Source organism: Lutra lutra, chromosome 4, assembly GCF_902655055.1.
Source record: "Lutra lutra chromosome 4, mLutLut1.2, whole genome shotgun sequence".
NCBI lineage: Eukaryota > Metazoa > Chordata > Mammalia > Carnivora > Mustelidae > Lutra > Lutra lutra.
The window spans coordinates 174,135,366-174,161,105 of record NC_062281.1 but is presented as its reverse complement, the minus strand read 5'-3'; the positions used below and the strand labels follow the sequence as shown (position 1 = coordinate 174,161,105).

Below are 25,740 nucleotides of genomic sequence, written 5' to 3'. Positions count from 1 at the left end.
ATGTTTCTTCCCCAAGAAGAAATCCACTTTGAGAAGGACTTTACTAAATTGGGGTTTGGATGTGTTTAGTGGTGTGCTGGCCAATGTTTGACAAGCGGTTCTGCAGAAGTCCAAAGGCATGCGTTATGTATGTATGTATGTTGAGTGTAAATGTCACTGATAGTAAAGGATGTGTAGCACACAATTTACAAACTACAACATGCTGCATGAACTCTGGACTATAAATTCCAGATAGTCCACTGATTTCACAGACTGCTTTTGTCAATTGTTGCCAAAGTCTTGTGTCTCTGGTCCATCTATGGTTGCAGCTTAATCAAAATTTGGGGCGGGGTTGTATTTCAGGCTACTAACTCTACTCCAATAAATTCTTGTTATTAAATCTGAAGCGTGACCTACTGTTACATTTTATCTCACTCTCCTATGAATGTATTCATCGAACCGAAACCTCTTTGAGCAGTCAGCCCTTCAGTGTCATCTGTGCTGTTAACATTTTGTGCTGCACTTTCTTTTGTCTAGAAAGTCAAGATAGCAAGTCGAGCCCTGATGTGCAGTGTTTACCAATTCCCCGGTGGTAAATAATCCCACCTTGACCAATTTCAAGTTGCTGCTGTGATATCACCAAACACAGAGCTGGGAAGCACTCCATTAGGTCAAACTTCCCTTAGATACTAAGGAGGTGGACACCTCAAGAGACTAGATAGTGGTAAAATGTAAAATCATGAGGAAGGGAGGAGTTTTGAGCATTATTTTTATTTTAACAAAATGTATTTGAATGTAAATGTAGGTAATTTAAAATCATAACAGTGACTGTCCAACAACCGGTTCGCAAAATTCCTGAACCTCCAGCAACCGGTTCTTGTGAGCTGATAAGACAGTTCCCGAGCCCTGCAGACCGGTCTCCACCCAAAGGCATCCCGTGGGATGCTGTCAACAAGAGAGACTCCATGGCTGGAGGGACCACAGTGAAGCCATTTGTCTTGGGAAAGTCCAAGCTGGTTTGTGTCTTGGAGCAGAGGAAGAAACTTGAAGAGATTTAAGGGCAAATTTGAGGGCAGGACACACCATCCACATGGCTGGTCCATTATGGCCATTTTTATTCCTCCACGCTGAAATGTGAGATGATATTTTTAAATATATATTTTTTATTTATTTATTTATTCTTTTTTTTTTTTTTTTTTTTTTTTGACAGAGAGAGAGCACAAGCAGGCAGAGAGGCAGGCAGAGAGAGAGGAGGAAGCAGGCTCCCTGCTGAGCAGAGAGCCCGATGCTGGGCTCGATCCCAGGACCCTGAGATCATGACCTGAGCCGAAGGCAGCGGCTTAACCCACTGAGCCACCCAGGCGCCCTATTTATTTATTCTTAAAGATTTTATTTGGCAGAGAGAGCACAAGTAGGGGGAGAGGCAGGCAGAGGGAGAAGCAGGCTCCCTGCTGAGCAGGGATCCCGACATGGGGTTCGAACCCAGGATCCTGGAGTCATGACCTGAGTCGAAGGCAGACCCTCAACCAACTGAACCACCCAGGCATCCCAATTGTCGGTTTTTATTAGTATGTGTTCAGTGGACATCTCTGACCCTTGGCTTCTGCCCATCTCCGCACCCTACCCTGTGTCTCAAACTCACCCTGCTCATCATGATTGATAGTTGCCGGTTCTCAGCCCAGAAGCCCAGAGGAGCAGCCTTGCTTGTTGGTTAGGTTTTTCTGCCCACATCACAACTGGCTGGCCCTCCTTTCCAGGGAAAGGCAAGCTAGCCCCAAGTTTGGTATCTTTGCACAAGCCCATGTGGCAGGAGGGATTTTTTTTTTTTTAAGATTTTATTTATTCACTCGACAGACAGGGATCACAAGTAGGCAGAGAGGCAGGCAGAGAGAGAGGAGGAAGCAGGCTCCCTGCTGAACAGAGAGCCTGATGCGGGGCTCAATCCCAGGACCCTGAGACCATAACCTGAGCTGAAGGCAGAGGCTTAACCCACTGAGCAATCCAGGCGCCCCAGGACTGTTTAATTTTAAGAATGCAGTGGTGGGATGCCTGGGTGGCTCAGTGGGTTAAGGATCTGCCTTCAGCTCAGGTCATGATCTCGGGGTCTTGGGATCAAGTCCTGCATGGGGCTCCTTTCTCAGCGGGGAATCTGCTTCTCCTTCTCCTTCTGCCGCTTCCTCTGCTTGTGCACTTGCTCACGCTCTCTGACAAATAAATAAAGCCCTAAAAAAAATAATAAAAGAACGCAGTGCCTGTTATACTCCTCTCCATTCTTCAAAACCCCACTCATGTTACCCCTGTCCTGCCATCTCCTCTCCCAACAGCACTGTGGCCGGGACTTGTCTGTATTCCTCCTGTTACCTGTTCAGACAAGAAGGTGAATGTTTGCTTACTGATCAGCGCCCTTGACTAGGCTGTGCATTTTTCCTTAAGGGCAAGGACTGTGTCAATGTTGTATGTTGTTACTCTGTGGACAGTGTCTAGTGCAGGGTCTGGCACTGAGTATTTTCTCAATAAATATGTCAAATTAAAAAAAACGGAATATATATTCAATGCCATACAGACTCCTATTTATCCAGGAAGAAATGATTTGGACTCAGTCCTTCCCTCAAGGACGCTCCCCTTGAGGCCTCTTCTACCTTCTCTTTATCTCCCTAAATACATATTTTGCACTTGGACCCCCAAATATCAGAGCCAGAGGGGTCCTGAGTCCATTGTAAGGTCCAGAGAAGGGCAGGTCCAGAAGTTGCCTAAGCTCACACAACTCTTTCCTAGGGTGGAAACCAAAAACCTCCTGTCTCCCAGATCAGGATTCCCTTCTTAGTGGTAGGAAAATAGGCCTGGAGACAGGAATGTGAGCACAGACTCAGAGCAAGTGAAGGACAGAACCAGGGTCCGAGAATTCTCCTGGCCTACCCAGACCTCCTTGGGACTGTCCTCCTCCTCTTGGGACCCGGAAATGAAACTTGAGGGTGTCCCCTGCATGCACTCAGGGTGAAGAGAGGCAATTCTGGGGGTCCTGGTTTTAGAACTGACAGGTGCACGTACCAGTTTGTCCACCAGGGGGCGCCACAGAGTGGTCTGCTCACTGAGCCTGGAGCGGTGGTTCCTCTGTACCCGTGCCTTCTGGCACAACGGAGGTCTTGGGAGGAGAGGGACTTGCCAAGGTCATCCTGAGAGCCAAAGACAGAACTGGCACTTGTCCTGGGCCTCCTGACACCAGGCCGATGGATGGCCGAACGTGGCCTGGGGGTGGGTCTTTGGCCCTCAGAAGCCCCTCCTGGGCTGGGCTGGGCTGGGCTGGGCTGAGCAACACCCCCCACTGGGATTGCATCGCACCTCTCCCTGGCACGCTGACCAGGGCTAAGCCACACCCTGCCTCCTCCCTGCTGTGCCCAGTGACGCCCCCACTCCTATCAGCCCTGGTCTGTGGTGTAGGGGACACGGGCCCTCTGTGTGTCTGCTTTGTCTCTGCAGGGAGGACAGGGTGGGCCTGGGGTTAGACCCGGAGGGCGGCAGGCAGACCAGCTACTCGGCCTCAGACCAGGCCACCCATCTCTTTGTGCCTCTGCTTCCTGAACTATAAAGCAGAGATCATAGTAGTTCTTTTTGTGGCTTTTTTTTTTTTTAAAGGTTTTATTTAAATTCAAGCTGGTTAACATGCAGGGGTGATCGTGGCTCTTATCTCAGAGTTGGTGGAAGGATTCAAGGAGAGGCATGTCCTCGGGAGCTTGTTATCATGACTGAAAGCTGCATTGGGGTCCTGGGACGGGAGCGAAACCACTTCCGTCTTACCGGTGACACCCAAAGCACAGAGATATCCACGGTGAGCAACGGTAATGCAATTTCCTACTGGGCGTCAGGTATGAAGGGCAGCCGCCACCCAAGGGGTAGCAAATAGAACTTTCTGTTTCCTCAGTGAGTTCTGTCCAAGTTGGGGTGGGAGAGGAACTCATGCAGAGCTAAGGCTTGGGTGAGCCCTTGTGTTCCCCAGTCCTGCGTCTACACAGGTCACCTGGGTGACATGGATGTTCCTTTTGCTTTGAATGGCTGATGTCTCTCTGCACTTCTAGGTTGTACAGGAGGACACAAGGATCGTTCTGCTGAGCTGGGGGTCGTGCTGAGGCTTGGGGTCATTCTGGCAGGTTCCTCCTCTGGAGTCTGGCAGCCCTCCATGGGGCGACTGATGTCTCTGTCCTGCACCAACTTCAGACTTTCTCCTCTTCCTCCCTGGGGAGCCCTCCTGCCTGCCTCACTGTTACTACGTGCTTGCAGCCGGAGGGATAGCTTAGGAAAAGGGCAACATACCAGGAGAGAAAGAAACTGATGGGTTACATCAGAACATTTTTCTGGGGTGCCTTTTATAGGTACCAAGCACAGTTCAGGCCCTGGGGTTGCAGCTATGGGCAAGCAGACCCAGACCCAGTGCCTTCTCTCAAGGAGAGTTGCAGGGGCCAGACGATGACAGTCATAATGGCTGTGATTTATGGAGCCCTACTGTGTGCCCTTATGTCCCATTTACTCCTTCCAACAACACAGTGATATAAGTGCTCTAGGTGTCCCCACTTCGCAGGTGAGGACATAGAGGCACAGAGAGGTTTGGTTCTTGCGTAAGGTTGGAGATAATAGGGGTAGGATGGTGGCCCAGGCAGTCTGGAACTTTAACAAGGTCATGAGGCCAAGAGGGGCTGGCTATGCGTCCAGCTGGGGAGGATGCTTATAGTTTCCCTGGTAAGGAGGTGGTGTTTGAGCAGAGACCTGCCTAATGATAAGGAACAGCCGTGCTAGAGCTGGGGGACCAGCCTCGCAGGCAGGGAACAGCAAGTGCAAAGGCCCTGGAATGAGAATGGGCGTGACTTCTCCAGCTCATTAGAAAGAAAGCCCCCGTGGCCAGGAGGAAGGGAATGAAGGAGAGAGGGTGGTAGGAGGTGGGGAGGAGTGAAGGGACACAGATTGGCAGTATAAAACCCCTTGAAGGTTTGCAGCCAGGCAGGGCCAAGCCCTAGGCCCATAAACCCCAAGAGGTCATTATTTCTCCGCCTGGCAGCTGGGTACCCACAGCTGGGGCCTCTTCCAACCTCTTACTTGTTCTGGGGTGCTGGTGACCACCAGTTTCTGGGGGAAGGGGGCCAAGGTGGGGCTTGAGGCCTATAGAAGCCTTTTTACTCATGGGGTGCTAGGCAAGGGGTGCTGACCCCTGAGTCGCAGGCTCTGAGGTCTGGCCCAGTGCTGGCAAAGGCATTTTGATTGGAGCCATGAAGATCACCCAAGCTTGAAGTCCTGGCCCTGAGCCAAGCTGTCCCATTGGCTCCCCTCAACTTGCTGGACTGATTTCTTCTATTCCCCAGAGGAATAGAGGCCCCTGTGAAGGCTCTAATTAATACTTCCTCTTCTGGATTCCAGGGCTTTCTCTCTGCCCACCAACAGGGAAACAACTCCTTCCAGAGAACAGGTATTACCTGTATCCCTCCCACTTCCCCTAACTCCTGGGGGTTCAGCTGAGGTTAACAAAACCACATTTCTCGGGTCATCTGGTTCTGCCCATGGGTAATTTTCACCCATGGGTGCCTTTCTCATGCTGTTCCCTTAGAATGCTTGGAATGCCCTTTCCACTCCTGTTTGCAGTGAAAATGCCTCCTACTTTATTCCACAAGGTGTAACAGACTAATTCTTTTTGTTCTTTTTCCTTTCTCTCCCCCTTCTTTCCTTCCGTCCTCCCTCCCTTTCTATCCATTCATTCATTTCATTCATACATGGTGGGCATCCGTTCATCCAGTTCTGCCAAGCACTGGGGCCACAGAGAGGGTAGGACAGACCCTGAGGTCAAGGAGTGTGGCCTCACTCAGTCAGATGACTCAGATGATGTGCGACTCTTGATCTCGGGGTCGAGAGTTTGAGCCCCACGTGTAGAGATTACTTAAATAGATATATATATTTTTTATTTGACAGAGAGGGAGAGATCACAAGTAGGCAGAGAGACAGGCAGAAAGAGAGGAGGAAGCAGGCTCCCCGTTGAGCAGAGAGCCTGATGTGGGGCTCAATCCCAGGACCCTGGGACCATGACCTGAGCTGAAGGCAGAGGCTTAACCCACTGAGCCACCCAGGCACTCCTAATTTTTTTTTTTTTTAAAGGAGTCTATTATCCTGTGCAAGAGGCAGAAGGCAAACAAGTGGGACCAGCTATAGAGTTGGCGGGTGTCAGTACAAATAAAAATGTGAGATCCTGGGGCACCTGGGGAGCTCAGTCCGTTAAGTGCCTGACTCTTGATTTTGGCTCAGGTCATGATCTTGGGTTCCTGAGATCGAGCCCTGACTCAGGTTTTGCACTCAGCGGGGAGTCTGCTTGAGATTCTCTTTCTCTCTCCCACTCTGCTCCTCTACCCCCCTCCCCAAATAAAGAAATCTTAAATAAGAATGCGAGATCCCTTGTTTAAAAATTATGAAGAATTTTAAAACAGGGCGTCTGGGTGGTGCAGTTGGTTAGCCATCTGACCCTTGGTTTCGGCTCAGGTCATGATCTCAGGGTCTTGGGATCAAGCCTCCACTCAGGCTTGGCGCTCCGTGCAGAGTCAGCTTGAGATTCTCACTCCCTCTCCCTCTGCCCCTCCTGCTTGCGCTCTCCCTCTCTCTCAAATAAATAGATAAATCTTAAAAAAAGAAAAGAATTTCAAAACAGTCACGGCAGAGCATTCAATCAGTGGAGAGGTGCTTCCTGATGATAGGGCCCTTCTGCAGAGGTCACGTGCCCATGGAGCTGGCCCTGTGTAGCAGCAGGTGAACCTGGGAGTCACGCAGAACAAGGTGACACCCACAAATAGCCAAAAGCAGGAGGAGAGGGGTTGAAGGACTCTGTTCTGTCCAGTCATTCCTTCCTTCCCCACTAGAACATAAGCTCTTTAAGGGCAAGGGGTTTTGTCTCTTTCGGTCACGGTGTACTCGGAGGGCCTGGGACTGTGTCTGGCACTCACTCCATTGATGTCTGTTGAGGGGACCTGGGTGCCTGGTACCTGTGTGTGTCAGTTGCACTTTCCTGGAGCTTAACCTGCCCCAGGGACAGTGTCACCGGCAGAACCACAACACGCTAGTGGGCAGATGAGGGAATAGGAGAATTTCAGATACGAAAGCGTCATGATGTGGTTGGAGAGCTCATTTAGCCTCAGGGTCCCCAGGAGCCTTGCCAAGACAGTGACTTCTGAGTGGCTGATGTGCGCTGATGAGCCACTCTCTGTGCCGGTCAGAAATCATCGTAAGGGCAAGGAGAGGTGCGCACGGTGACATGTGAAGGGCGGGACGCAAGCTGTTTATGTAGTGTGAACCCAGATGGTGTTCAGGAAGTGTCTAAGCACTAAAATAGATCAGAATAAGATATGTATATATTTTTGTAGCTTTTCTTTTTTAGAGGGAGCGTGAGTTGATGGGGGAGAGGCAGAGGGAGAGGGAAACAGAGTCTTGAGCAGCCTGGGGTCTGAACAAGGAGCCTGATATGGAGCTTGATCCCATGACCCTGAGCTCATGACCTGAGTTGAAATCAAGAGCCCAACACTCAACTGGCTGCACCCCCAGGCGCCCCAGATATATGGATATTTTTAAGTCATCTCTATGCCCAGTGGGGGGCTCAAACTCACGACCTGGAGATCCAAAAATTGCATGTTCCACTGACTGAGGCAGCCAGGCGCGCCTAGAGGAAGATATACTAAAGCACGTAGAGGGTGGGAATCCACCAGCGATTTCTTTTTATTTTTTAAGCTTTCCCGTATTTTCCCAGTTTCCTAAGATTCACATACTCCGCCTGCTCAGTTTCCCCCGGAGGCACACGCGGCAAACTGGACAGATGAGGTCCCTGCTCTCAGGGAACAGGTATGATTTTACAATTGGGAGAAATGAAACCCAGAGTAAAGGAGAAAAGTTATTTTTTAAACCAACGAATAAAATTATGCAGGTGGATGTGGCAGGGAACCTTCTGGAAGCTTGGAGTCCTGTTAGGAGGCCGCCAGGCTGAGCAGGGTGTGGGGGCTGGGCTTCCTTAGGAAAGGGCAGTGAACCAGGGAACACAGCTGCCACTCACTGTGTCAGTCCTTTCCCCTGGCTTGGCCTCAGCTTCCCCATCCGTTGAATGAGAAGAGATAGGAGATGTGGGGTTTTTTTTGTTTTTATAAACCCCTTCCCTTCTCCCCCCAGCCCCCAGCAACTACCCTTCTGTTTTTTGTCTCTGTGAGTTTGATCACTCTTAAGTGCCTCCCATAAGTGAAATCACACAGGCCTGCCCTTTCGTGACTGGCTGATTTCACGTAGCGTAATGTGCTCACGGTCTATCCATGTTACGGCATGGGGCGAATTTCCTTCCTTTCAAAGACTGACTTGTATTCCGTTGTATGCATGTACGTTAGGTGGGTTTCAAGCTTTCTGCGGTTCCGACATGGTAGGGTTCTCAATGCCGAGCCTCTGTCCTCCTGTAGGAAAGTTGCTGCCTGGTGGTTGGGGGTGGGAGGCTGTCCTGCCTCCAGGCAGACTTTCCCTCCCTCCTGAACGCAGTGACCCTGGGGAGGCCCCTGGGGATGAAAGGCTTTGGTTAAATACATGCTACCTTCTCTCTGGGGCTTCTGCAGCCCGGGTGAGGCCTGGGTCAGGGGAGGAGTGGGGGAGCTAATGATGGCCTGCTGGGGGCTTGGGTGTCCAGATGAAATGGGCCCTTGCTCCACAGCCCGGCCTGATTACAGGGAGCCCTGTGCTTCCCCTTCCCAGGGCCTGGGCCTGGGCCTGGCTTCCAAGCAGCCTCTGCGTGCCCAGCTGTTCTGTAACAGCTGCGGAGACAGATGGGCTGAGGCATTTAGGGTCGCAGCTGCCAACTGCATTGGCTTTGGGGTCCAGAATGACAGATACAACTCATGGTGAAGACGGGGGGCTCGTGTGTGATTTTCGTCTGGACTAATTTAGTCACAACAGCCACTCTTGCTCCAAGTCTGACTCTCTTCTTCATGGGCACGCACTGGAAGTGAATCGTTTAATCTTACACAGCCTTAGGAGGGTGGTATCCTTACCCCCATTTTACAGAAAGGCAAACAGAGGCCTGGAGAGCCTTGCCTGAGATCACAGAGCTGGTAAGCGGCACAGCCAGAATTGGGCCATGATTCTGTGCTGAAGCCTGATCTCTTATCCCCTGGTTCCTCCATTGGGTGGGACTGCCTTTGGCAAGCTTCTTGGGGGAGGACAGATGAAGGGCCTCGTGGGGGGAGATCTTCTCGCCCTCCCTACAAGACTAGGGCAGCAGCTCTGGTAGCTGCCTGCGGGTTCAGCTTCAAAGCACAATGTGAAAGCCCTTGCTATAGCTCACAGGTTACGGGTGGAGAAGCCGAGCCTGGGAAGGGGCCAGGGAACTGTCTAGGGTCACTCTGACAGAGCTGGGATTAAAACCGAGGTTTTGCCTCCCAGCTGCACACTCTTTCTAGTGCCCACATGGCCTCCTGGATCCCATATGTGACCTGCATAGGCAGGAGGACACTCTGGGGCCTCACCTGCTGGGGCTGCTGGGCCTGGAGGCCCCTCCTACCATTGACCAAAGGAGGGACACAGAGAGGCGGCAGGCGCCAGGTGCAGAGAATAGAGCCCAGGCTGGCTTTCCATTCTGACTCTGCTGCTGATTTGCTGTGTAGCCTGGGTGGCTCTATTCTCTTCAGGCCTCAGTTTCTCTATCTGTACTATGTGTGTGTGTGTCGGGAGGTGCTGACAGTTGGGCCTCCAGGCCCTGGGCAGGGGAGGAGGAATGGCCAGATAGGAAAGAACGGTGTGGGGAGGAGGGGAGGAACTGCAGAGCCCCAGGACACGAGGAGTGCCCCAGCTCCTCCGGGAAATGGCCCGGTTTCTGCCGCCCACACTGCCACCGCTGGTTGGACGACGCCGCTTGGCCTGAGCGTGTCCAAGCTTCAGATGACAGAGCTCTCGGTGCCCAAGGCTGCCCTGGGGTTGCCGGCGGCCCTTCCTCAGCCCCAGGACATCCCCTCACCCCAGGGACTGGTGCTGGCCTCCTGGGGGGTGGAGGAGGCTGAGCTCCTAGGTGGGGGTGCTCCCATGGGCCTCGGTGTCAGTCACCCACGTGGGCTGTCATCCCTTCATGTGAATGTATGCTCAAACCCACACACCCCGCAGGCAGCAGGGACTCCTAGAGTCTAAAAGAGGCCTGAGAAGCTCTGGTTTTTTGACGATCCCCGTGAGTTAAAAAGGAAGAAATGCTTAAGGGGGCTGGTGGTGTTTTATGTGTTTTAACTGAACAAATTAACCTGTTAAAAAAAAATTAACCTCTTTAACACACATGCACCTACAAACCCAGTGCAGTGCACCTGGGAGATTCAGATCATTGGAGGAATTAGGAAAGCCAGGAGTTCACCATGGTGCGCCGTCCAGCCATGGGACAGGAGTTTAAAATTGTGCGATGAGAGGGTCGCCTGGGTGGCTCAGTGGGTTAAAGCCTCTGCCTTCCGCTCAGGTCATGCGGGCTCTCCACTCAGCAGGGAGCCTGCCTCCCTTCCTCTCTCTCTGCCTACTTGTGATCTCTGTCTGTCAAAGAAATAAATAAAATCTTTAAAAAAAAAATTGTACGATGAGCAATCTGTTCTTTCCATCGTGTGCATGGCTCTCCGGGAGGGGACATCCAGCCCCCTGGCCATGTGCACTGTTTTCTAACATTTTATAATGGAAAATGTCAAGCGTCCAGAAAGTTTGAAAGAGTCGCACGGTAAATACACACACCCTCATCACCTAGAATCTCCAATGAACACTTTGCAATATTTGCCTTATGACATTTTCGTGGCTCTATCCCCTCCTTCTGTCCATTTGGCCGTCCATGCATCTGAACCCATCCTTCCGTCTACGGATCTCTCTAGCCCTCCATCCATCCAGCTGTCTTCTGATGCACTTCGGAGGCTTGTGAAAGTGAGGTCTGGGCCAAATGGACATTCTTCTCTCCTCCTTGTCCCCAACAGTAACAGGCCCTGCTGCACACGCATCCGTCACACACCTACACGTAAGCCCCGTGCACACACCATGTGTGGTTGATCCATGCCCCCCGTTCACACTTATCTACTCCACACATGGGTCCGCGTGTGCAAACAGCACACATAATCACGCATGCACACGCCTGTAAAGCCACACACGCACACACACACGCAAACACACACACTACCTACATGGGCATTCACAGCAGACCCTTGATGTCTGTGAGGGAAGCATCCAGAGACCTTCTAGAATGCTGGAAACTGTACCCCTCTTGGAGTCCATGCCAGGTTCCAGCCAACTCCCCGCCCCTCATTTCTGCCAAGTGTTGGGGCTCCCCAGCAGCTCCCACCCTGCCATGGCCCACCTTTGCCTCTTTTCTCCATTTTCTCTCTCACCTCCTAGCCACATCTCACGGGGAGGACCTCGCACAAATATTCCCTCCAAGTGTTACTGCCTGTGGGTGCACAGCCCCCCCAGCCTGTCCATCTGGGGGGGTGGGGACTGTGTTAGTCTTGTTGACGGCACATTCCCGGCACTTGGCACTCAGCAGGCTCCCGCCAGGCGTGGGAAAAGAAGGACCAAATGCAGCACAGCCGTGCATACACTGAGCAGCCTCGAGGACACCCTGTCACGCCCTCATCCGTGCACACACAATACCCGATGCTCACACACGCATCACTCACGCGTCTGCACACAAGTGAACGTGCACTGTGGACACACACCTGTCTGCCGGTTTCCCTGCTCTCCAGATGGAGTCAGTTCCGATCCCTGGGGCCTTTCCCCAAGCCTTGGTCACCTAAGATCACGATGAGCTCATGTGCTGGGTGTGAGATCCAGATGTGGCCCCTTGACCATGTGTTCAGGGCTCCTAGCTTGGTCCCGTGCATCTGTGTGGTGGGGGTTAGGAGTACCAGCTCTGCTGTCCAACAAAACCTGGGTTCCGCCCTTGCTCTGCAGGTAACCACTGTGTACATTCTATGTCTGGTTTATGGGTGCATTACTTAACTTCTTGGAGCATCAGTTTTCCTATCTGTTAAATGGGGAGAATAGTTTCCACCTTTAAAGCATCGTACAGGAGATGCTCTTAGTAGGGTGCCTAGCATGTCGTAGGCACTTAAAGATGGTTGCCGGGAGTCCTATTATTTTTGTCACTTTAGTCTTTGTCCCAAACTCCCGTGTACCCTTTGGGAGGGAGGGCAGCCTTAGTGGGGGACTGTGTATGGGGAGAGCAGGTGGATGGCTCCTAGTGAATGTCTCTCTCCACCTCCTCCCCTAATCCCAAGCCCTCATTATCCTACATGCATATTCATAAGAGATAGCCTCAGCCCCACGCTGTAAATGGGTCAGAAGCAGGAAGTGGAGGCCAGTGTGGAGACTGAGGCCCTGTGGATAGGAGGCTCCAAGCCACAGTGCATCTGAGTCCTCATGGACGGGAGGATGGTGAGTGGAGATGGGGCAAGAACGGACTGGGGAACACTGGGGGGGCACTGGAGGGCTTGAGCAGGGGGTTATTGCTATACTGAGATTTGAAAACCAAGGCCTAATGAGATCAGATTGGTGAACCCTTGGGGTGAGTGGCCAAGAAGTAGCCAAGAAGCCAGAGGCTGTTTCCTTTGGGATCTGGAGATCTGAGCACCTGTCTGGGCTGGTTGATGGGCACAGAAGGATGGACTAGAGGACTCTTGCAGGTTTCTCTCAATGGGTATAGTTTACATGGTATGGTGTAGTTGAAAGAATGGCGGTGATCCTGAATCTCAACCTCCAGTGGGGCTCAGAGAGGCTGGGTGACTTGCCAAGGTCATGCAGATGCTGACTATGATCTCACCTCTGGAGGTGTGACAGAGAGAGTGACTCTGGTCCTTGAAGGAGGTTCAAGACTGGGAGACAAGTAGGTGGGATGGGCAAGAGAGAAGTAATGAAGCCTCTTTATCTACCTCCTCATTTCATCTCTCAATAATCCCCTGAGGTAGCTCGAGCAAACACGATGGTCTCCCTTTTACAGATGAGAAGTGTGAGGCTGAAGGAGGAGGAGTCGTCACCGGGACGAGGCAACCCGGTGAGTTATCTGCAGCTCGGTTGGCCCCTCCGTGTAGGGTGCCATGGGGGCCTCAAGAGGCCTCGAGGGCCACTTGCTTAGGTCTTGGGGATCTTGGGCAGGGTGGCGCCAGGACAAGGGCAGTGTGATGCCCTGCTCTGGAAAACTGTAATCGAAAACCAGGTAGGGGGGCGCCTGGGTGGCTCAGTGCGTTAAGCCTCTGCCTTCGGCTCAGGTCATGATCTCAGGGTCCTGGGATTGAGCCCCACATTGGGCTCTGCTCCTCCGGGAGCCTGCTTCCCCCCTCTCTCTGCTTGCCTCTCTGCCTACTTGTGATCTCTCTCTCTGTCAAATAAACAAATAAAATCTTTAAAAAAAAATACTTGTGATCCCCTTAAACCCGTCCTCTTTTCAGACAACTGCCTATTTCTTCCAGTGCTTTCTCTATGTTCCCAACATTTCTGGGAGGTTAAGCAGGATAAGCATCCCCATTTCAGGGGAAGGGGAGGGAGGTGAAGTGACCCCCAGGATGGCCGAGGGTGACAGAGGCTCTGACAGAAGAAGAGTCTCAGCTATGGCTTGTCTTGATTTTGGGTGCTTTCTCCTGGATCAGGCCGTGGGAGGGGAAGGGGCTGAGGAAGGAAGAGTCTGGCCCTTGGGGCACAAGTATCAAAGGATGCTGAACTGGGTGGGGTGGGCGGCTGTGGGAAGAGTCCCTTTAGACTGCATGGTGGCATTGCAGACGCAGAGGATTTCTGGAGAGAGGAGGACCGTGGATGGGCTGTTTTGGGATCAGACCATTGGTCACAACCAGTTGAGGAAACTGGGCTTGGGGCGGAGGTTCAGACATGCGTTCATTCCGCAAGACCACTTCCCGTGTGCCGGGCTTGGTGCTGGACCCAGGTCAGGGGAGGGGTGGCCAGACTCGGACAGTCCCTGCGTGGCTCCTAGTCTCGGACTAGGGAAGGACTGCACCTATTCTCGCGCAGAGAGAGGATATCATCCGCTCTGTTTTCCAAGAGAGGCCGTGAGACGTCAGGGACAGGCCTTGGGTTCCAAGGTCAAGGCCAGGCCAGGTGGTCTTCCAGCTCTGCCCTTCTGACCTGTGTGGCCTTGAGCAACAGTAACAGCAACCACAATAATCACAGCCAATGTTGATTCAGGGCTGGGCTTATGGGAGGCACGTCACTTTACTTTGTGCCTCAGTCTCCCGATCTGTAAACTGGGTGGAGTGGGGAATGAATCTACTTCTTAGGGTGATTGTGGGGTTTGGATGGGACCATGTAGGTGAAGGAGTTCGGCACCTGCTCCAGCTTTCTGGTAACTTGAGTTATTTGTGAGACTGTAACATAGGTCCATGTGGTAGAAACTCAGGGAAGTTGGAGGATATTCATTCCTAATAGGGCAGGTAGTGGTTTGGGGATAGTAGTGGTTCTCTTCACTAGGATATGGGATGTGAGTGAGGCTTCTGGAGGCAGAAAGTGGGGGGGGGGGGTAAGGAGAATAAAAGGACTTTCCAAGGGGAGGGCATAATGTGGACAAAAGGGGGGAGGAGGGAAGCTGTAGGGTGTGTTTGTGGAACAGTCCTGGGCACAGTTAACAGCCTGGCTCCATGAATCACCCAAGGGGCAGTCAGGCCGGATCTCTGGCCCCAGGGCCAGCTGTGAGGCACTTAGACTTCCTGCCCTAACATTATCTGTCCAGGGTTGAGCGAGGAGAGGGCTGGAGGGTAAACTGAGAATAATTACAGAGTCCCAATTCTGGGTCTCCCTCACCTACCTGTATGGGGTATTTGGCTGGGAATGTGACCCACCCACCCTTCTGACCTCCTTAGCGTAGCTGGGGGCCAGCGTTTGGGCATCTCTGGGGAGCAATAAGCCAGCCAGCAGGAATGGCTCAGGGGAAAGTGTGGACCAAGACAGGAGTCAGTAGAGCTTGAAGAAGGGGTGGGTGGAGGGAAGGATGGCTGAAGGAGTGTGAGGCCAGGGTCTTAGGAGAAACAGGGATGATGAGGAGCTCACATTTGTCAGGCATTTACTATGTGTTGGAACAGCCCCATGAGGTGGGTATCTTCATTTTACAGATGGGGAAACTGAGGCTCCGAGAGGTGAAGTGAATTGCCCAAGTTTCTTTATCAGATCATGCACCATACAACACCTATGTATTGGGTGGAGGCTCTACGCCAAGGAGTTTGGGGTGACCATCACTTGGCTTCTGCCCCTTGTGAGGGGACAGTGTTGTAGGGTCGCGCTGTGGCCTCATTGGGGTTCGAACCCAGGTTACGGTATTTCCAAAACCTCGCTTTGTAACAAGGCTTGAACCTGTGGCAGAGTCGGGTACCGCTGCACGCCTCACATGGCTGCGGGAGTCCCAGGCCCTGTCACTTTCCCTACTGGTCTTTCCGGGCGCACCTGCCCCAGGTGAGTCCCCGGAGGCTCCGAGCGTGGCCGGAAAGCGGCGAGAGGCTTCGGCAGGTGGGGCGGGGCGGGGCGGGGCGGGGCGGGGGCGGGGCTCGACCGGGGCGGGGCGGGGCCAGGACCAGGCGCCCGGAGCCCCAGCGATCCCGCCGCCCGCGCCCCGCACCCCGCGCCCCGCGCCGCCGCCATGGGGGCCTGCCTGGGGGCCTGCTCCGTGCTCAGCTGCGTGAGTCCTGACCCACCCGCGCGCCGCCCGCTCCTTCTTCGGCCCCGCACTTTTGTCCCGTCTTCTTCCTCCACATAGTTTCCTATTTTTTCTTCCTCCAAACTTGTCTTTCTGGGCCCGCACCCCGCCACCGCGCCCCTCGGGTCCCCCAGTCCCTCGGTCCTCCCACCCCTATCCCAGACCAGCGGGCGCCAGGGACAGCTGGTGTCCGGTGCTCGGGTTACCGCGGGGGAGGGGTTGGGGCGCGCCCGGGTGGCGGGGCGGGGGGAGGGGCGGGCCTTGGGAGGGCTCCCCTCCTGGGGACTGGGGAGACTGAGGCCCAGAGCCCGGGGTGGGGGTGCGCGCTGGGGCCCCACCTCGCCCAACTTGGGGACATCCTAGCCGTCCGCCTGTCGTCTCTCTCAGACGTTCTTACTTCTTTGTGTGGCCCGCCTAGTCCCTGCCCCACTCTGCAGTGTCTTTTTCTGTCCCTCTGGCAATCCGTCTGTCAGTCTGTCTCCCGGCCCGCCTGCCTCAATTTGCCCATTTATATTTGTCGGACATTTGTTTCTGTCCGTTTGTTTATCCCGCTCTCTTTGTCCGTCTGTGGCTTCTCCATCAGTCATTGCCTGATGGGTGTCCGTCTGTCCTATCGTCCAGCCTGTCTTTCTGCATCCTGGTCTCTGCCTCTTTCAGACTAACTCACTCTAAGTCCTGGGGACTTCCCCAGTGAGCCCCAGGCCTTTCCCCTCTAGGCCCGGGAGCCCAAAATGGGGGTGGAGAGGAAGCCCCCATCCGCCTTCCTAAGCCACGCTTGAGTGAGATGGGTTTGGGTTGCCAACTGCCAGCAGGCCCAGCTCTGGCTTGGAAGACGCAGGAATTGAGGGAGGCTAGAGTGTGCGGGTGGTGGTGCTGGTGGTGGGGTACTGCTCTGGGGCTGCAGCCAGCAAAGGGGAGGAGCTGGGAGGCCCCTTTTCCTTTCCCTTTTCCCAGCCCCCTCTCCTTTCCCTCTTCCCCTCATTAAATCTGAGGTTCGTTCAGGCAGCTCCCTCCCCCTCTGCCCTACACAAAGAGAAGCAGAGAGAAGAGAGGGGTCTGGTGGCTGCAAATCTCAGGACTTGCTTTCCTTTGTCCCTGATTCCTGTGTGTGTGTGGGGGGGGGGCTGTAGGGTTGGTGAGCTTAGGGATCTGGAGATTACTTTGCAACCATTTTCTGAGAATGATCTATGCACCGAGAGGCTCTAGAGTGGGCCCCTGGACTGTCTCTTGTCCTCTCTGGGCCTCCATTTACCTACCTGTGAAGCGTGTGTGTGCATGTGTGGCAGAAAGATTCCTTTCTGCCCAGCGAATTCCTAAGTTTGGGCTGGGTCTGGCCAGGAAGGGTTTGCTTCCTGGTAGGGGAGAGAGCGCTTCCTTGAGGTTGACCAGTTTTCCATTTGGCCGGGCTGGCCTGGGAGTGGTCCATGTTGAGAGGCTGAGAGGCCACTTGCCAATTCCCTGTGCCTCTGTCTCCCCATCTGCCTCCTCCACGGTTCTGTTTGAGGAAGATCGAAAAGTGCCCCACCTACTTCCTGGCCACGGTGAGTGGCGCTACTGTAATCTCCTAGAGAGTGGGTGGAGAATTCCCTTTGCAGCCTAAGCTGGCCACTGAGTCATGGAATCTTACAGCGCTGAGACCAGAAGGCACCTGACAGGCTGGCTCAAACCCTCAACAAACTGCGGCTCAGAGAGGTTAGCTGACTTCCCGTAGGTTGCACAGACAACAGATGGGAAGCTGGGCAGTCAAGATTAAAATCTGATTCGTGGTCCAGGCTTCCGCCCACACCTTCCCTCCCTTCACATCCCGGGTGCCTGAGGGACAGCGCTGGTCCAGGGTAGAACTGGGAGGTCCACTTAGTGAGTATCTAATGTCTGCAGGGGACCTGTCCCTCCTTTCAGTGGCCTCCCTGGGGCTTCTGACCTCGGACATTTACTGATTTCCTACCACATGCCAGGCACTGTGCTGAGCCCTTGCCATGCTGTCTGGTTGGTTCTCTTGCCTCCCCTCTGACACAGTCGCCTCATCTCCGTTAATGATACCAACAGCAGCCATGACCAGGGCGTCCTCACTCAGGGCCCAGTGCTGTTCAGTGGTGGAAGCCAGTGTGTGGTGAGCTCTGTGTGTGTGTCTTCTCGTTCACTTCAGCCACAGCTCCGGTGAGGCAGTTCTCTTGATTTCCATTTCATAGAAATGACAGACAAAAGGACAGACAGAAATGATCCAGACAAAACTGGATCAGAGAGGGAAGGTGATTTCCCCACAGCCACACAGTATTAAGTGGTACAGTTGGGTGTTACTGGATACTGATAACAACCTATTTCAGGGGCGCCTGGGTAGCTCAGTCAATTAAGCAACCGACTCTTCATCTCAGCTCAGGTCTTGATCTCAGGGTTGTGAGTTCAAGCCCCGTGCTGGGCTCCATGCCCAGTGTGGAGCCTACTTTAAAAAAACAAAGAAAAAACAAACCAAGAACAACCTGTTTCAACAGAGATGTGTGCCATAGGAGGAAAGTTTTAGTAGGGGGTTCCTGGGCATCTTTGGGGGAACATTCTGGAGTCTGTGGATCCAGGGAGAAGACTTCCAGGCATGACCCATTTGCATCTGCTCATCATGTCTTTCGGTCAGCATTTGTATTGGGCCAAGGGTGAGCCCTGGCTCAGAGGAGATAAGATGGGCCCAAGATGCAATGGGAGTCACCAGGCCAGCCAGCACTTGGTGGCCTGGACGGTGAGCAAATGCCTAGGGAGGGCCTTGTCTAATATCTGAATGCCATTGGATCCGTCTATGCTCTGCATTCAAGGAGCATGGAAGGGCAGAGGATGGGACTCAGATCCTGGCGTGGCCTCTCCCGGGTTGTGTGACTGCGTCCACAGTCCCCTCGCCCCTCCCTCAGGGGTAGAGAGTGAGGAAGTAGAGAGAGCAATGGTGCCTGTCTCTCAGCACGTTGTGAGGATTAAGCGGGATGGAGAGGGGCACGCTGACATACTTAGCATGAAGCTGGCCTGCAGTGGCCGCTTTAAGCACCCCAAAGTGGGAAAGTGCTCCAGATCACATTCGAGGAAGTGGGGGATCAGGGACACTGGGACTGATGGTAGAGCCTGGGCTCTGAGCCACTTCACTGCCCTGCCCAGCAGCCCATCTTATGGCTGAGGAAACTGAGTCCCACAGCAGGGAAAAGAGACCTGTCTAAGGCTCCCCTGCAAGCTGGTGGCTGCGCCCAGACTAGGTGATCTATTAGTGCTGCCCGCGGTGGTGCGTGTGCCCTGAGTAGTTCGGGGGCCGACCTCTTCTCTGCTGGGTCTCCTCTGTTCCCCGGTTGGCTTGGCCAGTATTGGAGCTGTTCACAGAGTCTGCAAGGTGCACCCCATCCTTGCTGGGACCGGTTTTTTGTCCCAATTGTAGCAAAATGTACGTCACATAAAAATTTACCACTTTAGGGACACCTGGCTGGCTCAGTCAGCAGAGCATGGGACTCTTGATCTCAGGACTATGAGTTCGAGCCCCATGCTGGGTGTAAAGATTACTTAAAAATAAAATCTTTAGGGGCGCCTGGGTGTCTCCATCAGTTAAGCCTCTGCCTTCAGCTCAGGTCATGATTCCAAGGTCCTGGGATGAAGCCCCACATCGGGCTTCTTGCTCAGCGAGCGGGGAGTCTGCTCCTCCCTCTGCCTGTCGCTCCCTCTGCTTGTGTTCTCTCTCTCTCTAGCAAATAAAAAAAAAATAAAATAAAATCTTTTAAGAAATTTGCATTGTAACTTTTTTTAGTTTTCAAGAAGCTTGTAATTTATTTCATGACATATATATGATGTACCATGACATCCCTTGGTGTCTGTTCTGCTAGCTTGCTCTCCCTGTTCCTAGAGGTACTGGGCACCGCCCCCCGCATCTGTCTTCCATCTGTGGCCGAAGCGGTCTCCCGGTAATGCAGATCTGATGCTCCTCTTCTCCTGCGCGATGCTTGCTCATTGTCTTCAGGAAAAGTGCAGACTCTCTGGCGCAGCCTGTAGAGACCTTGGCCAACACTTGCATCAGCCTTCTGCCTTCTTCTCTTGATAGCTGCCCCTAAGAGAGTGTTTCTTGCAGTTTTGCCCGTGCTGTTGTTCCCTTTGTAGGAACATCTTTCCTTTCCTCACCTGGCTGACTTCTTACCCTTCCTTGAAAACGGATCCCTCCTTTTTCCCGATTGTGGTAACATACACATAACATAAAACGGACCATTTTAACCATTTTTTTTTAAAGATTTTATTTATTTATTTGACAGACAGAAATCACAAGTAGGCAGAGAGGCAGGCAGAGAGAGAGAGGGAGAAGCAGGCTTCCCGCCGAGGAGAGAGCCCGATGCGGGGCTCGATCCCAGGACCCTGGGATCATGACCTGAGCCGAAGGCAGAGGCTTAGCCCACTGAGCCACCCAGGCGCCCCCATTTTAACCATTTTTAAGCGTGTGGTTCAGTGGCGTTAATTACATTCATGTTGTTGTGCGAATTATCTCCACCATTCATCTCCAGAACTTTCTCATCCTTCCCCAATTGAAACTCGCTACCCGTTCAATGATAACTTTCCATGTCCCTGTCCCCAGCCTCTAGAAGCCCCCAGTCTACTTTCTGTCTCTGTGAATCTGACTGCTCTAGGTCCTCATATCAGTGGAATCAAAGGACATTTGTCCTTCAGTGTCTGGTTTATTTCATTTGCCACAATGTCTCCATGGTCCATCTGTGTTGTAGCAGGTGTCAAAATGTCCTTCCTTTTTATTTATTTATTTATTTGTTTGTTTGTTTATTTGTTTATTTATTTTATTTGACAGATCACAAGTAGGCAGAGAGGCAGGCAGAGAGAGAGAGGAGGAAGCAGGCTCCCCGCTGAGCAGAGCCCAATGTGGGGCTCGATCCCAGGATCCTGAGATCATGACCTGAGCGGAAGGCAGCGGCTTAACGCACTGAGCCACCCAAGCACCCCCAAAATGTTCTTCCTTTTTAAGGCTCAGTAATAGTCCCTTGTAAGGGTATCCCACACTGTGTTTATTGATCATACATCAGTTCATGGACACAGGGGGGCCTTCTTCTACCTTTCGACTACTGTGAATAATGCTGTTATAAACATGGGTGTGCAGGTATCTGTCTGAGTCCTTGCTTTTGACTAATACCCAGAAGTGGAGGATCAGTTTATTTATTTATTTTTAAGATTTATTTTGTTTATTTGAGAGAGAGAGAGAGCACATGCACACATAGAGCAGAGGAAGAGGGAGAAGCAGACTCCCCGCTGAGCAGGGGGCCTGACTCGGGACTCCATCATGACCTGAGCTGAAGGCGGGCACTTAACCAACTGAGCCACCCAGGTACCCCTAGGTCAGTTTATTTGAAACAAAACAACTTTAAACTGTGGCCCCAACCCTAGCTGCTTCCCCCGCCTGCCTGGTGCCCCAGGAATGGTCCCGAGAACCCACATCCCTGGCTTTCGGGGCAACCAGAAGAGAGTGTGAATGATCGGTGACAGCCTATTCCCACCAGGCCAAACCACACGTGGCTCCAGAGCTATACAGCTTGCCTCAGGGGGTGGTGAGCTCCTTGTCATTGGTGGTGTGTAAGCAGCAGAAGGCTGCCTTCTGGGTGATTCTTCATTAGAGAGAGGCCAGACCAGATGAATGCCAAGGAGCCTTGCAGCCTGAAAACTATAAGACCCAGGGCTTTCTAGGAGCCGATTCCCCATTCCAAGAACCAGGCTACTGCGAAATCGTGCCCAGTGTTTCGGTGTTGCTCTGTTGCTGCTACTCCCTTGAGTCCTGTTGTGGGTGGGAGCGTAATCTTAGCACAGGAGCAGTGTCATGTCTGCCTTGGCCTTTCACCTTGTGTCATAAATGTTAGTCTGTGTTGCCCTGTGTCCTGGTGACTTGCTTCTTTCCTGCCCCTGTAACGTTCCATGGAGTAAAGGGACCACCACGGGCCCCTGGCATGGGACATGTAGGTTATTGGCAGTCTCTTGAGATTCTAATAAGTTCATAAAACCCAAAGCTTTGTGCCTATTTTGGTTTTTCGTCTTAATCTAAAATTTTTCTAAATTTTTTAATTTTCTAAATTTCTTAATTCTAAAATTTTTCTCTTTTAGCAATAAAACCAGCTTTATTGAGGTAGAATTGATATTTCCCTATACTTCGTTACATGTACCCCTCTAAGTGTTACCTACACTTCTGCAGCATTCAGCGGAGATCCCTTGTAGGGACCACGATGTACGGATGGGCATTTAGTTATTTTAAGTTCCCCCCTAGTACTTTCTGGGTGTGAGCAGTGCCACAGTGAACTTGTGTGTGCATGTGTGTGTGTGCATATGCACGCGTCTGTCCTCACCCCTGACCTCCCCACCTGCCACTTGCCACTTGCCCCCAAAGCTTTGGCCACAAGGGGCCTCTTTGTCTTCCTCCATCGCCCAGCTCCTGCCCGCCCCAGAGTTGCCCTCCACCTGTGCTCCCTCTGTCTGGAACACTCTTTCTTCCCCCTGCTCGGGGGAGGGCCCCCTCATTCTTCAGCTCAGCTCAAATGTCACTTCTTCAGGGAAGGGACCCTGCATCCCCAGTCTGAAGTAGGCCCCTGTCAGTGACACTCAGGGCAACAACGACCATGACCAGGGGAATGGTTGTTGGGTGTCTTTCCTGAGAGCTCTTGACTCTTACATACCTGGGTGAAGAGCTGAGGTTGTCTCAGGGAAGAGAAACTGGTGACTGGATGTGTTTGCATGTAGGTCCAGTCCCCAGAGGGGTCAGTCTGTTTTGGGATGCCAGCTGGGAATAGAGTGGCCTCACCAGGCCCCACATGATGTTAGCCGGCCCCAGGGAGGGTAGGGGCTGATGGCAGCTTGGGCAGCCGAGCTGGGAGAGGGGGAGGAGGCAGGGGGGAGGGGAAGACCGTCCCTGCTGTCCGGGACAGGGCCAGCCCCAGAGCCGGAGATCACAGCCCCTCCCGACTCTGTCTTCCATTCCTTCAGCACATGGTTATCCCATGCCGACTGTTCCTTGCGGGCTTTACATGTGTCTGGGTCCACGCCAAACACATTACATTTGTTCAGTCCATAGTCCCTGAGCTCCTGCTGTGAGCCAAGCACCGTTCTGATCGCTGGGTCTACACAGCGAACCAAACCCCGGGCCCCAGAGGAGCTCACATGCTGGAAACGGGAGGTGGACAAACCTGAGTTAAAAGGGAAAGCCAGTCCCAGGGAGAAACGCTAAATTGCGAGGGGGGAAAAGAAAGCCGGAGCACGTTGCAATTTAAAATTCCTGTGAAAAGTTGGTACTGTTATGATTCCCATCTTATGGAAGAGGAAACTGAGGTTCAGAGAGGTTGAGTGAGGTGTGTAGGGCCACTGCACAGCTTATACATGTTGGAGCTGGTCTGGAGCGGTCCATCCATGCATCCATGCATCCATCCATCCATCCATCCTTTACCATGCTGCCTCCCCCTACATAAGAAATGGCCTGACCCAAGCTTTTCGAAGCTTGGTTTCCTCGGAGCCCTTTGGGGCTTGAACCTTCGATGGGATAATGTCTGAGGAGGAAGAGGGCACCCCAGCCTGGTCCAGGGGTGACAGGCTTGGCAAAGATCTGGAGACGTGGAGAGGGCAGGTGGGGGGTGCTCTTGCTTGGCTGGGGAAGGGGAAGGGGGAGGGGGAAGAGGAGAGGAGGCAGGGAGTAAGGGGACCATCCCCCCCCCATGGCCCTCTCCTTCCCACAGGTGTCCTGCCTCTGCGGCTCTGCCCCCTGTGTCCTGTGTAGCTGCTGCCCCTCCAGCCCCAACTCCACCGTGACCCGTCTCATCTTCACGGCCTTCCTCTTCCTGGGGGTCTTGGTGTCCATCATCATGCTGAGCCCCAGCGTTGAGAGTCAGCTCCACAAGGTGAGGGGTCCCACGGCTGGCAGGGGGGTGGGGCAGCCCGTGGGACCCAGCTCTCAAGTGCAGGCCCAACTGCTCCAGGCCTGGGGCGGAGGAGGGGTGCGATTTGAGGTCCCAGCTCATCGAGAAGGCTGGGCAGGAGTGTCCCGGGGGTGGTGATGGGGGTGTTTCTTCATGTGGGGAGGAGAGTTTGTTTCTCATAAGCCTGGGGTCCTTTGGAGATCTAATGGATCATAATTGTCCCCCACCTGGATGCTGGCCCTGGGCTGTGCTTTTCCCTCCTTAGTCTCGAGCCCTGTTTGGGGTCCTCAGTCTTCCCTTCATCCCAGCATCTCAGAGCCTGGCATAGGCCCGGGGCCATATTTGGGCCAGTGGCTCTGACATTTCAGTGTATGGGGAAGTAGGAATGCCCTTGGGAGTGTGCTAGAAATGCAGACTTTCGGACTGCACCTCAAACACTGGTTCTGTCTGAGAAAGCCCTGGAATCTCACCTTCTCCCGGAGTCCCCGGGGGTTCTGGCGTAAGTGGTGGAGGGAACACTCAGTCCTGCTTCCCACAGTGCCGTGCGGTCTGGAGGCCGTGGGGGCGACAGCAGGGAAGCAAGCAGAGAGTCACGATCTGTCACTGGGACACGTGTCCCCATCTGTCCCCAGGGGCCACTCACAGGTCTTCAGCGCCAGGGCTGGGAGGGGGTCCAGATGGCGGGGAAGTGGGGAGCATTGGTAGAGGTGGCCCAGGGTTCTGCGGGCAGGGGGCCTTCACGCTGCTCTGTCTCCCCACAGCTGCCGTGGGTGTGTGAGGAGGGGGCCACGACGACGCCCGTCATCCTTCAGGGCCACATCGACTGTGGCTCCCTGCTCGGCCACCGCGCCGTCTACCGCATGTGCTTTGCGACGGCGGCCTTTTTCTTCCTCTTCACCCTGTTCATGATCTGTGTGCGCAGCAGCCGGGACCCCAGGGCTGCCGTCCAGAACGGGTGAGGGCACCCCCCCCCCCAGCCTGCAGCCGGGACCCCCGCCATAGTTTCTGCCCCCAGCCGGTCTCCAGCAGTCTCCGGGCCCTGCCCCCAGACTCGGGAGCCACCAGAGCACCGCGACCAGCTCATTTAGCTCTTTCCACTTCTCAGATGAAGAAATACAAGTCAGAAAGGGTGAGAACATGCTTAAGGCCACATAGCACTTAAGTGACACAGTTGGGACAAGAACCTGGGTGGCCACCGTCGCTCTTAGTCCTTCCCTCTGTCCCTCAGGGATTTTTCTAGGGCCGGGACAGACTATGCTCATCAGACCACCAGAAAGTCCCTCTTCACTTGCTCCGGGACCTAGGACCTGATTTTGGGGGTAGGGTTCTGGGGGCCAGCCCTGGTCCCCTCCCCCCACTTAGCGCCCTGGTCTATCCCCCAACAGATTTTGGTTCTTTAAGTTCCTGATCCTCGTGGCCATCACCGTGGGCGCATTTTATATCCCTGAGGGCTCCTTCTCCAACAGTAGGTGGTCTTGGTGGGAGAGACTGGGTAGGGGGTGGTCCCAGGAGGGAGGCTGGGTCTCCAGAGGGAGGAGCACCAGTGGGGGTTGCGCTTTGCCTGGGTACACAGACCTCAGGCTGCTGCTGGCTGGGTAGGAGACAGCGCTCTGGTGTTTGGCCACATGGCCTTTGGGCAATATGGTGGGGGCTGGGAGGCAGGTGGGCGGGGTCAGCCTCACCCCTGCCCCATGCCCTGCCACGCTGCCTCTCCGTACATGCCTAGGGGTTCCCCGAGAGCATGGACATTGCTACTTCCCAGGCTCCCCATTGCAGGGTATGGCATAAAGCCTGGCCCTCAGGCTGCCCCCCCGCTGCCTCGCCCCCTCACCCCCGTTCCCTCTCCCCATGCAGTCTGGTTCTACTTCGGTGTCGTGGGCTCCTTCCTCTTCACCCTCATCCAGCTGGTGCTGCTTATCGACTTCGCTCACTGCTGGAACCAGCGGTGGCTGTGCAAGGCCGAGGAGTGTGACTCCCGGGCCTGGTATGCAGGTGAGCGATGTCCGGATGTCGCCATAGCCTGAGCAGCAGTGGGTCCCCAAGCTGGAGGAAAGCCTCAGGGGGCATCTGGAGTGGTCCATGCCCTAGGGCAGCAGTGGAACCAACCGGGGCTGATGGAAGGAAGGGGGGATGTGTGTGGGCAGGGGCACCTGGTTCTGGGGTGACTTTGGGGGGCAG

The 25,740-nt window shown here is 53.8% G+C and overlaps 1 protein-coding gene across 3 annotated transcripts in view; it reads left to right on the top strand.

Moving 5' to 3' along the window:
* SERINC2 (serine incorporator 2) overlaps positions 1–25,740 on the top strand; it is a 50,749-nt gene that overhangs the window by 15,129 nt on the left and 9,880 nt on the right. Inside the window, exons 1-5 of one of the 3 annotated variants that reach the window (XM_047724306.1) lie at positions 12,993–13,024; positions 23,383–23,544; positions 24,324–24,517; positions 24,948–25,027; positions 25,417–25,554. In XM_047724306.1, the coding sequence (XP_047580262.1) occupies positions 23,509–23,544; positions 24,324–24,517; positions 24,948–25,027; positions 25,417–25,554 (448 nt within the window). In that variant the 5' untranslated portion in view covers positions 12,993–13,024; positions 23,383–23,508. Of the gene's footprint in view, positions 1–12,992; positions 13,025–15,515; positions 15,647–23,382; positions 23,545–24,323; positions 24,518–24,947; positions 25,028–25,416; positions 25,555–25,740 lie in introns of those variants that run through there. The other 2 variants (XM_047724308.1, XM_047724307.1) reach the window with 2 other exon arrangements.